This window comes from Anser anser (assembly GCF_964211835.1).
Source record: "Anser anser genome assembly, chromosome: 9".
Taxonomy (NCBI): Eukaryota; Metazoa; Chordata; class Aves; order Anseriformes; family Anatidae; genus Anser; species Anser anser.
The window spans coordinates 27,153,593-27,171,805 of NC_139729.1; the positions used below are offsets into that span (position 1 = coordinate 27,153,593).

The following is an 18,213-nucleotide window of genomic DNA, read 5'->3' on the forward strand; positions in this document are numbered from 1 at the left end:
ATTTGGGTCAACAAAGAAAACATGAGCAAACGAAAGCACTTGGAAAAAATGGCACACTTACTTCTCCATATTTAATAAAGCTGTGATAAATATTCTTTCAGTAACTGTAAAACAAGGATTTTATTACCCACATTAAATACCATGCTTGATTCAAGTGAAAAAATTAATATAGATGATTTATAAGAAGATCACAGAGGCATGAAACAAGGTCTTCAAGTGCTGGACGACTGAACTTCTGAATTGAGAGCAACATGCGTGTATTTCAGATTTTCCTGAAAGGATGAATGTGAAAAGCACAAAAAGAGCAGGTTTTGATTTCCACTTTCCATGAAACGTTTCAAGAAATTCATGCAGTTTAGTACCCCTCTCCAACAAGTAGGGAAGTGAGCTTAGATAGCAGAACTGATGCCGAACTAAGGGAAGAAGCCCTGTGGACCCGTGGCTACTAAGATTCACAAATTCCTGCTCTATTTTCCAGGATTTAAGATTTTTAAACTCAGCCTGTATTTCTGCAAGCTGATACCACTCAAGAATACTTTTGCATTTTGTTACTGTGCAGAAGAACAAAAGTTTTTCAGATTTTTTTGGGGGGAAGAATTTGGGTTTTACCGAGGAGGAGCCATCAGTAACGTAATTAAGGACGCCACATTCAATTCGACCCGCCTGCTGTCCAGCCAAAGTCACCACCGCCTCCAGCCATGCCCACCATCACTGCATCTCACCTCGTCCCCAAGATGCCGCACGAGCAATCCCGCAGCTCCTGCCTGTGCTCGGCCAGTCCCAGCCCCTGGGCTTGCACCACAGTCACGGAGCTAACGAGGAAATAAGATGCAATGACCATGCACTAGTTTTCAAGTTGTGGAGAGCGGCTTCTTGCCTAACAGAGTGCCTGTGATCATTGCAAGTCATTGAAATGGTCGTCTGGCCTCAAAAGGGCACTGTGATCTAAGATCAATTAATGGATTTATTTGTATCTATTTACACAATAGACAAATGCATTTATCTGTTAAGTTATTGGTGCCTTGGAAATGCAAGCTGGAGGATGAGAGAGCAACGCCACCTATAATTACCTCCACACCCAGAAACCTGTAGGAAGCACCTTCATCACAGTGAGAAAGAACAAGGACATTTTGTCTCTCTTCCTCTTATTTCTCCCTTCAGCAAGCTGAATGACAGGCCCTGGCAAACTTCACAGCAGGAAATTAGACGGAGAAGCCCTAAACATTTAGGCACAGTTCACGCCCACCAGCAAGAGACAGTGTCGCCGAGCAGATCGAGCACTGTAAAACCCTCTTCTGGGTACACGTGCCATGAAATCCAGCCAAACGCTCTCCAGTTGCACACGTAGGAAAATTGAACTGAAGGGTGGTAAATATCCAACGATTTACAGGGTGTCCTGTCAGAACGTATCTTAGGGGCTCACATTTGGCTAACACTTTAATGACCACAGACAAAAGCAGGCACCTACGTGGAGAAGATGGCACCACAGATCGTGCAAAATATGAGAAATACACATTGTGCTATCAGCGTTAAGACATAACATTTCCCAAAAGGCGTGTTTAAACAGAAAATTGCTGCACAACCACATATGGTTTCTGCAGCCAAAACAGTGTATAATTAAATTACTGGGCAAAGTTGCTAAATATGAATTGATATAAAACTTAAGCTAACTGAAAAATTGTCTTTGACTTAAGATCAATAGCAGGACTGCTAGATTCATCTGCACATAATTAGCACACATATTTGCATCAAAATCATGTATACCATATGCTGCGTTACTGAAAACCCATTAGTTATAATGTAGGCCTGAGATACTTCTGTTTCTTGGTAGCACAAGAAACAGGTCTCAGATTAAAAAGTAACAAAAAACAGAAATTCTAACAGCTTTAGGTGTATTTCTAAAGGTAATAAACGTTCACTAACCAGTAAAGTTACCGCAAAAATTACTTATAGGCTCTGTTTCACATTGTGACACCCCTACTTACATAAACCAAGGCACCAATACTGCACTCAGTCTTTTTTTTAGGGTACACTTTAGCAACAACTCATTGGCTTCTTAAACTGGAAAAAAAATAGACACTGAAAATTATTCTACAAAAGTGGTTCAAAGCATTCTTTTTATCTCTTGTAAGAACCTAAAATCAGTTCAGGAAATGAATGGCTTTTATACACCAACACAACGGTACTGTAACTTGCAAAAGTGAATTACTTTGTTTCAAACACATTTTATTCTCCACCCAAATTGAATTAAAACCCCATATTTTTCAGCAATCACGAAAATGAAGTTGGAGCAATTCTTGATTAAACCAGTGTTTACTCTGCTCACCAGTGACACAAAACAGCTGCACTTCAAAAATCACATACTCCATAAGGACAAAACCATTAATATGTTTTAAAAAATAATTACTTGGATTAATGACTCTTAATTATATAGTTGTAGCTTAGCAATCAGAAAGTATTATTTTTTTTTTACTACCCTTGTGAGATTATGTAGCTTTGCCAACAAATTGGGAGCAAGTAATGTATGAACAAATGTATTTAATGTCCAGCTGTATAAGCACTCGGGCCTGGCTGTAAAGCTCGTTGGCACAGACTGACCAGGTGAGGTTAAGTACTTTGTGTGTCTTGGTGGAAATCAGTCTGAAACGAACTGCAATTCTCATAAAACACACAACGTAAAAATTAGGTATCACAATTTCATTCTAACATATATATTTTCTTGATTTTTAAGATTTATTTACTAAACTCCCTTTTAATTATTAAATATAGTACTGGCTTGACTCCAAGCGAGAGGCTGTCTGTATTACAATATGCTAATTCAGCTCTTCTTAGACTAGGATCTCCTGGTGGAAAAGAGGTATGTTTAATTTTTACTTCCAGATATCAACCACCCTTTAGTTTTTCCGCTGTTTTGGGACTAACACAAGACTACATACGGGATTAGACCTGAAATGCTCTGATAGGGGCTCTAAAATCATAAACTGAATAAATTAAAAAACATACATCCTTGTAGGGATGAAAGTTAAGTGTCTAGACTTGGTGTGTCCTCCAACACAAGCGTTAATCACTACGCCTGATTAATAGCGTGGTATCATAAACGGCAGTAAACCAGAGCAATTACCTAAAATACAGCAACCTGCTTTACGGCCAACAGCCGTTAGGTGAAGCGCAGTCCCCTCAAGGAATCCTCCTCGAAAAGACGGGCTCGGGAGCAGCGGGGCCTGAGGACGCAGCGGGGCCGTGCAGCACCCGAGCACCGAGGGCTCTCCCCAGAACCACCGCTGCTCCCGCACCAAGAACGGGGAAACTGTCCGAAGGAACCGGCAACACGATGGGAAGTTCAGCCGAGAAACAAGGCCACTTCAAAAGCCAACGCTAATTTGCCAGCTTGGTATGATAAATATTAATCAGGCTTGTCTTCTCCTCAGTCCTGGGGGCTCTGGAAATCCCTCGGTGTAATGGGAAGAGACACAATCAAGCCAGGAAGGCACCTGATACGTATTCAAACCTCGTCCATTGTAATGAATACAGAATGTTTTCTTTCTTTTCCCTAAACTCCTATTTCAGGTAGATTTTTGGGAAGAACACTTCATTCTGGACACTCCTGTATAACCCAGTTTCTCCCCAAGTGCTCGTTCTGCTGCTGTTGACAACTAAATGAGTTTTGACACTTGGAAACCTGCTGCCTGAGTTGGGTCAGCAGCGGACCTACAAACTGGGGCCACCAACTCCATAACCAGATGATTTTCCTAAATTACCTAGTTTTCAAGAATTCTATTCCTGACCAAACCTCGGCCATAAAGAGAAGAGATAAGCATGGAAAGAGTATTTAAATGACAGGAAATTAAGGAAGAAAAAAACCCTGGCAATTTCTGGCGGCTACAATTAATTAATACTTGCAGTTGAAACCACGGCAGCAATGGGAACGACAGCTTCTCCTCAGATGGGTATCTGAATGAAAAGATTTCATCACATGAAAAGATTTCTGGCCTCCTCAGGACAACCTTGCAGTAGTGAGCTTCCAACCTTGCAGTAGTGAATTCCAACCAAAATTTTCTTTTAATCCACTTCATTTGTATCTTCAATGTTTTAATAGCTTGTCCTCTGTGGAAGACCATAATACAAATCTTCCACAATTGCTACATGCTATTTTCTAACCTGCAGTGTAACAAAACTCAGGCTCCAGATCCTGTGCCGGAGAGCCCACGTGGAGCACTGGAGCGGGCGGCCGTCCACTGCAAGTGTTTGTTGAGAGCTGGCCGAGGGGGATGGGGACAGGCTGGTCCCAGGACGCACTGATGTGCTGCAGCTCCACGCATCCCCTGTGCGGGTGGCTGTGGCTTCGTGTGCGCTGGAATCCCGGCAGGAGAGGCGGCCAGCCCTGGCACTGGCCTGCCCGCGCTTGCTTGCTTCTGGTTTTTCTCTAGAAATGTTCATATTTATTCAAATTCTCCTTAGCTTGGGGTCAGTAATGTTGTTAAAACACCTTCAAAAAAAACCTTTAGCACCTTGAATCAATAGGTGTGATAGTGCCAAAAAAGTCGTTCACTGGGACAGCTTTGCTCATGGAATTGAGATTTTTATATGATCAGAAAGAAGAACCAGTTATTCAGAGTGTTGATAGATGCTGCTTAAAACCACGGATACTGATAGAAATTAGCGTTTGCTATCAAGTCAAACTGAGCACATCCACATAATAACTATATTAATCTTTGTCAATTTTCAGCAACTTAATATTGTTATAATTTCAAATTCTTATAATTTCTAGATAAAAGATTATTTTGGAAGTTATTTTTGAATCTTCCATGAGACAGGTAAAATATCGTATGTGCTATTTTGTCCTTTGTCCATATATACCAACAAATGTTATCCATCCTTCTAAAGTTGTTTGCATAATTACAATTCCAAGCTAAAGACATCAAGTTTTCAATGGAAAGTTCACAAACAGCAAAATCAAAAATAAGAAAACCATAATCTAAAAATCCATAAACATTTTATATATTTGGTGTTTAAAAATAAATACCAGTAAAATAAAAGTTTCATACTTGTTGCCACCTGCCTGCCTTACTACTTTGCATAGCAAGAAAAGAGCAAAATAGAAGCCATCCTATTTAACTAAACAGTTTTTATTAAAGTAAAAGAAAAGCAAGAATCTATAAAGTAGCAAGTGATCCTATTAGTTCCACCAGACTAAAATCATACAGTCTACGTATGTGGTCCTTTCAGCCACATCTGTTATGAGCCATTTTGATACCACAGAGTAGAGAATATTGGACTATTTATTTATCATGCACTACGAGTGCAAATTAGGATTTTTCTTCCTAATAAAATGTAATATAATAGGTAGGTAAAAAATAAAAATGCAGTTAGTACTATAAAACGCTTGCATTTTTACAACAGCAAAAGCCAAAGTACTTGTTATATTCCTTACAGAGAAAATAATGGAATATGTAAAATGCAATAAAGATGCATGGTACAAAATTAAAGGGAGCGATCTGATAGTATAATTCAAAGATAATGAGTTAAATACCCAATATCCAGAACTGCTGCCAAACAGATCTGATAAATATTAAATGCTTATTTCTATTCATCATTTTTTACCACATATTGCTAATGTCATATTAGTCTCTCAATGCTGAAGTTTCCTTTAAATAAACTCTATCAAGAATTCTTTGCACAAAAATGCCCTTCTTGAATGCTCTTTCAGCCATAGATTGAAATGCAGATTCCCAAAACAGATCAGTCACTTATTTCAACTCTAGACCTTTGAAAATCCAGATCAATTGCCTTTTGTAATCATCTTTATATGGAGAATAAGAAATTTCTCCATGTCGCCGAAGAAAAGTTTTCAGACTCCTTTGGTAAAAGCAGTAAGATTGTTAGCTCGAAACGTCCACATGCTAGTTCATCTCAATATATTTACATTTTGGAATATTCATCCATATTTTAATCTTTATGTGAAAACGCGGTTGCCATACAACAACTTCTGGCACAAATTAGCTGGCTGTAAGGTTTTGTAGGTTTGCTAATAAGCTTATCAGTGTTAGTAAGGCAGGATTCAGTGTATGGGAAACTTTTTTCTTAATATTCGTGATATGCGCAAGCAAATGCTTAATACCAAAACAAGCTCAAATCTTCTGTGCTTCTCTGTCTCTCAGTAATGAAGTCTGGGAAAGGAATCACAGACACCCAAGTGGTTTGGCAACTGTAAGTGACAGAAGCTCGGCTAAATCCTCTGTTTACACTGGGGATTAGCCGGGTAGATTGTGCGCCGCAAACTGAGCTGGCCATGGTCAAGGGAACCTGCTCCCTGTCAGCCCGCGGGGCACCCGCACAAAGCCCGGTCCTGGTAGGAAGTGACCCATAAACGTATTCCTACGAAGGATTTATACAAAGCCAGTCTGCCTCATAGAAACTCCATATGACCATTAACTGGCCTGCAAGGCCTGCCAGGAGGCCTAATTACAGGTCTACAGAGCCCAATAACAAAAGCTGAAGAGCTTTAGCCTAGGGATGATCTGCTTTATACTGACTTGAGAGAGTCCATATAGAGCGACAAAAAGAAAGAGGTTTAGCTTTAAAATTCTCCCAAGAGACAAAGCATTGTAGCTAAGTCTGGAAGGCCCACATGCAACATACTTCAGATAGGCTTAAACATACCACCCTCTCAAAATTAACATTCAACTATTGCCTGCTTAACATCTGCTCAAACATGGCAAGTTGCTGTGATATTGTTAGACAATGCTAAAAAGGCTTTCTGGTATCTAAATATTGAGAAGGATAAGAAAATAAAGTCATGCAAATATCATTTATAGCCGAGACCAACGGCAGTTTTTATAAATCAAGAACCAGTTGCCCTAAAAATTCAAGTGGAGTGCTTCAGTGTCTTCAAGTGTTATGCTGCTTAATGAGAACAAAGATACTGAAATCAATCTGCACTAACAAAGAAAAATGGAATTTAACAAAGCGTGTAGCAAGGCCACCACAAACAAAGGACAGAGACAAAACTTCTTGACAGCAGCAGATCACCTGAACGTAACGATGGCCGCCTTTCCCTCCTCCCATCCCAAATGTAGGTGAATTTGCTGTATTTTACCAACTCTCCTGCAACGAGAGACCAGAAAGACCCCAAAGTGCACCAGCAAAATAAAATAACCTCTATTAAAAAGAGTCTGGTTTACTATTTGCTGTCTTTTGGCTTTCAGAGAAATTGGCTGATATTTCCTAGATGAATATTAAAGACACTAAAAGCAGATTTTCCCAAGATACCGAACATCTACAATTCCTAATGGAGTTTTGCCTGACGAGGAGGCCCTTGGACATTCGCCTTCCCTGAAATCAAGCATTGCTGGTGACGAAGCGAGTAGTGAAGAGTGAAGGGAATACAATTATGTTTAATTAACTTTTTTAAACCATGGCCATTGCACTAGAACAGGACTTGGTAAAGCTGGCATTCCAAAACCACTTTCAAAGCCTGTATTCTGTAAATCCATAACATTACTGGCGTATTTCAATATACCACCTTCTTTCTCTTGCTTAAAGCCACAGGGATAAAGCCACATAATTTGCAAGTCAATAGGTTGATGTGAAGCACAGAATTATACACACAAACATCTTCAGATTGAGAAGACAAGCCTATCGTGCAAATACTTCAGTGAAACACAACAAGAAACAAAGCAAAACATGGGCCATGAACTTTTGTACCTAGCACTCTCCAGTTCAATAGGGACGTATTGCAAACCTGTATCATTACTAACAATTTCTTTTTTCAAAATGAAAGTCTGACAGAACAGTAACTTGGCTTCTCCACTAGGACACAACAGATATGTCCCAGTCTCTCTCTCTTTTTAATATAATGTTTTAATCTACAGAAGTGGCATTGACAAAGGATACATTGGAATTTAGACTATTTGACGGGGTTAAGCAAAATAGAAACCTAGATTGTAAAATAAAGAAATTAAATTTGAAATGTCATGAGGCTACGGTGAATAGGAACTACAAACTTAAATATTAGATAAACGTAGTGCTGGGAGAAGCTATAAGCAAAGTGCAAAACCTACCATCAGCTTGAATTTGAAGTCAGATTGCTCTTACAACAAACACTGGTATTTTATAGACAAGCTAGCTTCGATTTGTGCACATTAACATTTAATATACTTTGTAACCTTACACAGCGGAGGTACTGTTTGCTCTATTTGTGTTATGTTCATCTGAAGGCATTGCCAATACATTAATAACCAAAACCATTTGCTAAGTAAAGCAAGTACAGTACAGCAATATGCACTGTACAGCACAGTAATATGTGGAAATCTTCAGAATGAAATGGGCAAATATATTTCAATACCAATGACAAAAGAAAATGTTAGATTCATGTGGGAGATGGGATATTTTTGCATGGAAATGGCATGGAAAGGGGAAATGGAGATGCCAATGTTATAGCACATCAGTGGAGAGGAACAGCGCAGGGACCTTCCCAAAAGTTTCTCTAACACTTGGGGGTAATTTTGAGGCACTGCAGAAGGTAAAACTGTTTTGTCTATCGCAACCATAGAAAACAGTGCATGTTATGAACAGTCCTTAAAATACAGATAATATACTTTGGGTACGGCACAGTTTTTTCCCCCACTTAGTGTGAATGGAGCAATTCCCATCACAAGACAGCCAGATATCCCATAAGTTAATTCACAAGTCTGGGACGTGTTCTGTACTGAGCACTACGTACACAACCAGCGGCTTTGTTCATTGTTACCAAAGTACGGATTAAAATTCCCATTACATTCAGCTAAGTGATCATGCTACAACAGCAACGACAATTAATCTGTTGATTTTGAACTCAGAAAAGTCAACAGAACACAATTAGCTGTTCAGTAATGCTCCAACAACTGCTTGCTTTTATTTCTTTAAAGGTGAAAAAAGTGCTCATTTTGCAATGAATAAATACAATAAAGACGTTGAAACAACAGCATTAACGTGCTCATCCTCTTAAATGAATTTAATAAAAATTCAATTTAATTGACTGAATACAGGACTGGGAAAAGAAGGGGGGAATGATCTCATAAATGCTTATGATTACCAGCACCTAAAAAACGACAGGAAACACTTTTTTCCTATAAAATTTGGATAGTAAGAGAAACAAACAGATTAGCTCTCTCGAGTTATTTATGAACAGTGTGCAGCTTCAATCTAAATTTCCGACTTCAATTGTGAATATTTAAATTAAAAAATATCATAGGCCCTTTATGTGTTTCTGGAAATTTCTGGGACCCAGGTCACGATGATATACAACTCCTAGGTATCTTTTATACATTTCCCAGGTGTTAAATTAAAAAATGAGGTGTGACAGATGTGAGTAGTATAAACAAATTGTGCTTTTTTAGGTCAGTGCTGTCACATCTACTTTATAATTATATGCTTCAAAGGTTTATTAAAAGTTATGGAGAACAATGAACGCATTTGAAACTACAGAATATAAAGGGCTAGGTGCATTTCTCTGGAAAAAAAAATCCAGGAAAGTGAAAAGATGGTATTCCTTAAAACAGGAGGTTTCAGTAAGGGGGAAAAATAAAGAATGGTATTGGAAATCGCTGTTTATAAATTAAGAATCTATAAACCAGAGACAGACAGAAGCCGAACTAAAGACAAACATGAATTTATTACAATGTGTATGAAATACTGGAAGTTTTCCTTTCTGTGTGGAAAAATTGACAAAGTTTTAACAGGAAAATTAAAATGGGAAACGTTAAGATACGGAAATAAATTAGCATGACAAACCTCAACACAGACTAACATATTAGAGAGTTAAATTGTTATTTTAATAATCTGAAGACAAATGAAAGTACCTCAAGAACATCCAGTATGTTATATTTAGGTATCTTTATAAATCATCATGATCCCACCACAGTGTAAGGTTCTCAGATAATAATTTCACATGTAAGTGCATCAAAATAACTAAATAAAGTTCTAAATAACTGTTTGGAGACCGGGTGAAGGGAGGACAAAATCTCCACATCAAGGTAGAGATTTTTGCAAGGCGTCAAAGAGCAAAACAAACCTCAGTCTACATTAGCCCACTGGCCAAACACACAGCAGTGCTAGAGCAGTGTAAAAAAAACAAATAACAAACAAAAAAAAAGAAATAAAAGAGGGAACTCCTGTTCATTTGGGAACGAGTATGTCTTGGACTTACCTTGGACTTAGATAAGTATCTGCAAAAAAAGCGGGATTAAAAAAAAAAAAAGGACTGATCTTCTAGCCTTTGGTTCAATAGAACAAGAGTTTCCATGAATTTTTAAACGTGACACAAAGCTACAGGATTCCTCCAATCTCGAATTGAATTAAAACTTCCAAATAGTTACCGAGACATGCATTTTGCCTTCCTTGCTACTAGTGCTAGACAAAATAGGAACGGTTCTTTCTGTAGGGCACTAATATGAGGTCAGCCTCTTGATCTGACCCTTTTGGAAAGCTTGCTACGTATTTCTGCTACCACTTCAAACAAAGAAATATAAGTATTTATAAGTACCAATTTAGTTCAATGCTAGAAACTAAAGAAACAAAACCAAATTTTTCAGAACACAGACCAGAGTTTCGGTAGCAGCAGCAAGAGGACAAACACATGAAGTCTGAGTGCCGGTTCTCCAACAGCAGACAACAAAAAGCACTTACTTTATCCCCTTAGAGGAGTTTAAGTAAATGCCAACGATGATGCACACCAATTGCAACTTAACCAGAAACTGAAGTGAGCTATGGAGAAAGGGACTCAGCCTTTGCCAAACAGAAAACAATAACATTTCTATCTTGATAGGTTTCATTTGTCTGGTATTATAAAAAAGAAATATGTACACTTGAAGAATATAATTTTACTTATAATAGCAAGACTTACCAGCTGCCTCAAGAACCAACTGTAATCTAGCTTTGGCCTGTTCAGCAGGAGTCTGAAAAGAGAGGATTTGTAAATCTTCACAACTGTTTGCACAATCGACACGCGAGGTCACGTTACCGGCTACGCATCTCCCACCGCTAACAGCGAGCCCTCACCTCTGCAGGTGACCCAGTGCCACACGCTATCCGAGGACGGGAACAAGTACCAAGCCTTTCTGAGCTAGAAACTAGCAGGTAACTTTTCAGAATTGAATAGCAAACACAGTTCTGGTCGAGCAGCAGCGTAGCAGCCAGCCCAACGGCACCCGAGCACCCACCTCCTTACCCAGGGCTGCGAGAGCGATTCCTCCCCGGCAGCCACCGCGACCCCATCACATGAAAATACATGCCTGTACAAACACGCTCAAAATCTGCTCTTAAAATGATTAATATGGCAAGTTTTTCACACTCCTTCTGTTATCTGTTTTGATTTTTTCCTTTCCTTAAGGTATTTCTTCACATCTGTTGGGCTGAGGAGCACATTGTTGGCTGCGTACCCACTATGCTAATTATTCCAAGTGATGTTTTACTGTGTCCAATGCGCTTGCCATCCCTCTAATTTTGAAGCCACTCAAACGTTTTCACAGTTAAATTTATACATAAACCACATTTGTCACGGAGTGCAGAAGTTGATTATTTCTGTAAGCATCTGAAAAGTTTGGGAGGTTTCTTGCTCTGCGCTAAAAAGAACAAAGCACGCGGGAAGTTCCTGGCGTCATCCTTCAGCTTTGAGAGCTCTTCTGGGCAGACGTTGGAACCAGAACATTTCTTCTGATAACCAACGTAAGTTGGCACCTTTCAGGTTTCACCTCATTGCCGACACAAGCATCAGTCAGGGCAGTCGGGCAGAGCTCCTCGCTCTGACTGTCCCAGCCGACGACGCTCTACAGGTAAGAGCGATAGCCCTGAGCAGACACCGGCTTTTCTCAAAACCTCTTGCAACCAAAGACATCTCAGACTGCGTTGTGTTTGACATCACAGATTAGGGAAGGATTGGTGTTGTATTGCCATGAAATACAGTCCATGTGAAGTGGCCCAGTATTCTGAAATGTCATTCATAACTTGAAGGTGTGAAAGTTTACACAGGTTCTAGTTTGAGTATCTCACACTGTGCAGAAGCATACGCATTCATACATAATCTCACAAGAAAGCTGCTTCCTGTTTTTTAGGTGTTTATTCCTTATTCATTCACTAACATCCCCCCCCTTTTTTTTTTGTTGTTTGGGTACCATTACATCTACTCTTGCTAAGAGAGTCACAATTCAATTCCTACTACGATAATTTATAGACAGCTCCTTTCATTAGCATGCACTATGAAAGACGTTACATTCATCAGCAAACTGAAAAAATATAAACAAAGACACAGATTTCAGTTTACAGGGGTCTAAAAGTTTTAGTTCAGAATGTTAATAACCGTTTGCACAAACCTAGGTGTTGGGCAAAATTTAGTATAACTGCTATACCAATGCTACATTCGTGTTCACCACCACTCTTGGTGGCAGCTAGAAAAAGCTTGAAGTTCATTGTAAAAATATCTTCACTTTTCTTCCTCTTGCAGTAACTACCAGAGTGCTGTCTGACGCAAGCTGGAAAGCAGCCCTTCGTGCTTTCCCAAAAATACAGGAAAATACAAAAAGATATCTGAGATCACTGGGAAAACAATTGATGTCATCAGCCATCAAAGACAAAAAGAGGATGACACACAGGTTTAGCACACGCTTTAGGATTGCCACCAACTCTGCTCATGAAGCGGTCGCACAGTTGCTGTCTGGAAGGAGGGGAGGACGTCAGCTCGGGGACAGCACGCAGAACTGTACAGATTAAGGCCAAACTAGGAACAAGGCACTCAAAAGCTTACACAGACTAAACTATGTTGCGGAACTGGCCTGATACCTTTGGAGATTAGGAAGATAGGGGATGGTATGATTTCTTTTTGCTTTATTTGCTTGGTTTTTTTTTAAGCTTTCCATCAACAACGGTTTCCTTTTGAACAGCTTCCCGTCTTCTGGCTGCTATGAAAAAGCTAACCAGTGGAAAAGCAGGAGACGGGAAAACATGAACTTCTATTTCTAAGAAAGTTTGTATCATTACATTACTAAACAGATTTCACAAGTTAGGTTCAAAGATACCCACATGACTCATAATTGTTATTAATACTTCAAGCAAATATTTGATTATATGTATTCAATTTTTAATGCAAGATACTTTAGGAAGATGTAGCACATCCTTTTTGATTTGTATTCCTTTGCAGCACATCTACTGCGTTACACTTGTAGAGCTTTCAAAAATAGCATATATTTTTTAAAATAAAATTGCCCTACGATCTCAGCACTTTAAATTTGGTTTTATTGTTTCAAACAAAGAAAAAATTGACAACAAAGGAAACAAACCCACACAAGTTGCTAGCTAGCAGTAGCTACAGGGAGTAAGGGATGTGCCTGATGGGAGCTCCAGAGATGCCATCGGTGTCATGTTTTGCTTTCAAAAATGTTCAATTTCAGGGGGAATTCAGCTGTTTTTATTTTACTGAGATAATTAATAAGTTTGAAACAAATGCTTCAATTCAGGTACTAGATTTTATTTTTACAAATCTTCCTGCTACTTGTGATAAATTTTGAACTGAGAGGTCAGTAGTCAAGTGAAACTACACTTGGGAAAGTTGAGAAAAAAACTGCCAATGTCTAAAAAAAAAAAAAAAAAGAGGAGTCCAAACCTCCATTTGAACTAGAGAACAGTGTGAATATCGCTAAGTAGTGCACGTGGCTCTTGCCAGTGTCAGACAACACTACCCTACCACATGAGCCAAGCAGTTAACCACGACGAAAGGTTCGGAGTTGCGGTGTGCTCCTGCCTAATTTTTATGAACATGGAGTTTTCACGTGGAATGTCACTGACGTTTGTCTGTGCTAAAACTGGTTCCGTTCCATCCCTCCTATGCATCACTAATGATATCGGTCAGGTATAACGTACTACAGGACTATTCTCTCTTACGACATGTCTATGAAAGCCTAACAAACCCGAGTGTGACAGGGATCAATCTGCATGTATTTTACACAACTGTTTTATCTTTGCACTCGGTAAATACAAAACCTGCCGCCTTAAAGCCTTCTGCAGCCCCACGAGCAGCCAGGAGCAACAGCCCCCGAGTGCCTGCCTTCCGCGGCAGGCGTGATTGACATCCCTTAGCTGCCCGAGCCACACGTGCTGCCTGAAATTATAATTAAATGACAGACTTGCAGAGGGGACGTAGGATATCAAATCTGTTTAACGAAACCAGTCAAGTTCATAATTTAAAATTTTTTTTTCCACTTACTGATAAAAGCACAATTTTCAACAGGCCCACAACTGCCCTCTGGTCTGGATGTTAGAAAAATACAACGCCACAGATCCCCCAAACTTTGTAAGCCAGTTTGTTCATGCCAGTTGAAACGTCTCAGCGTTACGTCTTGCACAGATTGGTGTCCGGGTTCCTTCCTGAAGCTGACTCACGGCCCCATGGCCAATTGCCAGTGCAGCAGCGGCAAATGTTCCTGCTCAGGTTTTGGGAACAATATTACTGCAAGCACTCGTTGCAGCTTAAAATAGAACACGAATTGTACTTGTGTTAAATATAGGTCTCCTCAGCAAGATGTCATTTCCCTAGTTAAATTTCTCTCGTTGCAATTGTACTAAGATTCCAGTTTAAAAACCAAAACAATACCCAAAGGACTCAGCAAATAAACACCAATTAAGTAAGCCCATATACGACTCTGGAAGCTGAACACAAATCCATCGTCTTATTTCTGCTCCAGCTGATCATCAGTTACTTTCCTGGGGACATTCCTCTAGTCATTCCCAACACCTGCAGAGCTCTAAAAAAGTGTAATAATAATAATAAAAAGACCCAAACTTAAGTTCCCTAGCTGTTGGAAGAGTAGGCCATCCAAAACAATTGAGACTAGATACAAAGCGGGTCAAAAACCTACAGTAAACTGTTGCAATGAATTCCAGAAAAAGGAAAGTTGGGAAGACAGAGTATAGCAGAAATACCTCAGCACCACTGCAACCGGGACTCTTTTAGAGGCTTTATCACGTGATTCCGCTGCACGTTCTCAGCTTGATTTTTGCTTTTCACTCAAAACCACAGGAAGGGTTCAGGACAAAGACTGGTTTTGACCAAAGCTAACCAGCCCTCCGAGCAGTTCAGGAGACGCAGCCTCACCTGCGCTCGCCGACTTGCGCGGGCCCACGCACGGGGCTGGCAGAGCAGCGGGAGGCGGCGCGTCGGGACGCCGGGGCTCGCGGACTGAGCTGACAGGACTCAGCCGAGCAAAACGCCCAAGGATTTGGTTAGCTGGGATGAAGGAGAGAATTGTTTTGCAGTGATACAAAACTGCAAAGTTTTGTGGTTGTTGGGTCGTGGGTTTTTTTTTTGGTGCCAGATGGGGCTGGCAGACGGGAGCTCTGGACTGAGAAATGGCGGCGGAGCCTGGGCCACCAGAAGCTCCGGCTGAAGAGGGGCGGGTGGGCATTATCCGAGGGCACCTGCACCGTCCAGGCTGAGGCAACTCTTCCAAAGACTACTTGTCGGCAGTGACCATTCTGTGAGGGTCCTGCAGAGAGGAGAGGCTCCCCCAGAGCAAGAGGACAACCCCACACTGCTCTGCTGTCTAAACGGCGTCTTCACGGACAAACGTTGCCTCATGAGTCCACCGAATCTCCTCAAATACGCTCATACGTTAGCTCAAAAAGACAAGCTGATGTTCTCGCTGAAGTGCCAAAAGCTTTAATTAAAGTGCTACATGAGAAAAGCAGTCAGCAAGGCACAAAACAAGCAGCCCACGTCTCACAGCACCAGCAATTACTCCCGTTCCACACTAAAATGTAGGCCGGGCTCGCAGCCTCAGCAGCGACCTGGGGAGACGCCGAATGACGGCATTATTGCATCTACAGGTAAATGCATTATTTAGGGGTACAGGAGGCTGAAAGCCTTAAGCAGATCAAGTGGTAACAGCAGCACAGAACAGCATAAAATGTAATGCTGATAAATACAGAGTAATGCAGACTGGAGAGAACTTCTCACTCGCCTTATTGTGTTCTCAAAGCGCAGTATCAGTTCAGGAAAAAAATAGTTTAGGCATCATTGTGGACAGCTAAAAGGAGACCTCAATGTATATCAGTAATGAGAAAAGACAAGGAAGAAATGAAAAAAATTAAACAAAGGGGATAGATGTATAATTTCATTTTAATATATTCTGTAAGTCAGTGGCCTGCCTTCACCTGAAATATTATACATCCCAATTCTAGTAAATCTATCTCAACAGGGAGAGAGCAACAAAGAACCCTAACCCCTGCCTATCTTTTAAATAGAGTTTGATCAAATTATGAAAAAGATTATGTGACATGTTTGTTTAGCATAGGTATGGAGGCATTCCTTTTGAGTCATCCCTTTCTCATTAGGAGATTAAAAAAATAATAATTACCAAAGGAAGTGAAAATGAAGAACTTGTTTGTATTACAGAACACCTCATAAGGGCATGCAACATTAAAAAATGAAATAAAATTAAAAAAGACTGAGAACTTGTAACTGTCTTCTTTTTCATACAAAAGCCAGAGCAAACAGAATGAATTTGAGGTTGGCAAATTCAAAACTGACAGAGGAACATTTTTTCCTCATTAAAACAAACAAACAAAACAACAGAAGAATTCACAACATGAATTAGTAACAGAGAAATGTAACAAGCATGCCCAGCATTACTTGATTTATACCCCTGCATTTTCAGACATTAATCAGCAGAAATGACTGGATGCTAAATGGTATTTCTGATCCGGAGTTTCTTCTCTGATACAATCAATCGGTAATGCACAGATACAGGCTATGGCAGGAGCACTGTTCTGACCTAATGTAGATCTACCTGCTCCAAAAAAAAATGATTTTTTGATAAACTGGGAAAAAGGATAAATTGGGAAAGTGAGTCCAGCACGAGATGGCACCGACGCCGTTTACTCCACAAACAAGGGCGGTGTTTCCCAGCTTGCCTCCTACCCATAGCTACCTTCCTGTTAAATACAATGGGGAAATGATGATTTGTTTTTACAACTATCCAGCTGATGCGCTAGCTGTAGGAAAATGATCAGCAGCTAAGAGTGGAACACATCAAATTTGTATTATATTGACAGAGCGGTTTTACACTCCTACTATTACATAGGACGGAACTGAAAAAAAAAATCTGGGAAACTGTCAGGCTGCTTGCAGTCTAATAGTCTAATTTTTTTATTGCAAAAACCTGGTGCTTGTTTGGTTTGTTTGTTTGTTGTTGATGTTGCTTTTTGGTTGCTTGTTTGTTTTTTAAACTTTAGGTAAGTAGCCTAAGAGGAACAGAAAACATTGTAAGCTTGAGAAACTGCCCATATTCTGTTTCCTAAGAATTTTTATACTCTTTTATGGACCTCTCATCAACACACGTTAGTTACAGTCTAATGCAAATTACTGACATGTTCCATGTTACTACTGAAATAGAATTGAGCATAACAAAAATCTTGATCTTAGATGTTGTCAGACCTACGCAATTATCAAAGCATGATGTACATGAATTAGAAGTGGAAAAAATCATGTAAAGCATGGGATAATAGCAATATCTGTCCATCAAACACACAGATGCTTTTGGCACTTCCATGCAAAAAAAAAAAAAAAAAAGGAAAGGAAAAAAAGCCAGCATAAGCAACGTACTAACTATGAAAGGGCAATCATTATCGGGGAAAAAAAAAAAAAGAAGCCAAAAAAGCCATTTTAGCCTTTAATGTATGTAAAGGCCACAGGAAGAATATGACTAATGATGAAAAGTACAGCTTAACTAGCAAGACAGCCACTGCACCGAGGAGATAATCAAGCAGGATCTGTCCGTGGAAGAAGGCTCTCCCAGTCAGAGCTGGGAGGAAACATCTGTACCCTGACAGAAAGGTCTGGAAAACTTTCCCGAGCTGCACAGACCACCCTGTCCACTGCTGGTACCCCAAGGCTGCCGAGCTACCCAAATCGGGGCAGAAAGACAACAGAAGGCAATGAGATAGCCCAGTCATTGAAATTCAGAGCCTTTCGGAGGGGAAAGACAAGGTTGTTGGCACAGCTCTGAAGTCACAGCTCTACAGCTGCTGAGCAACTTCATGGAATGTTAGCATTTTCTGTCAAGGACTGTTTTGACTACATGCTTTTCGTCCAAGTGAATTTTCTTAAAAAAATTGAGATCAAAAGGGAAAACACATTATATTGTCCCTAGTCATAATAGGCACTTTGACATGTGCCATATCTCAAGA

General features: G+C 40.0%; 1 protein-coding gene across 6 annotated transcripts in view; it reads right to left on the reverse strand.

Annotated features, from left to right (window-relative positions):
* The window catches only part of RSRC1 (arginine and serine rich coiled-coil 1), a 145,184-nt gene that overhangs the window by 50,296 nt on the left and 76,675 nt on the right, over positions 1–18,213 (reverse strand). For all 6 annotated transcript variants that reach the window (XM_083848076.1, XM_083848072.1, XM_083848074.1 and 3 more), the window contains one exon: positions 10,883–10,934. In XM_083848076.1, coding sequence (XP_083704202.1) covers positions 10,883–10,934 — 52 coding nt within the window. The remainder of the gene's footprint in view (positions 1–10,882; positions 10,935–18,213) is intronic.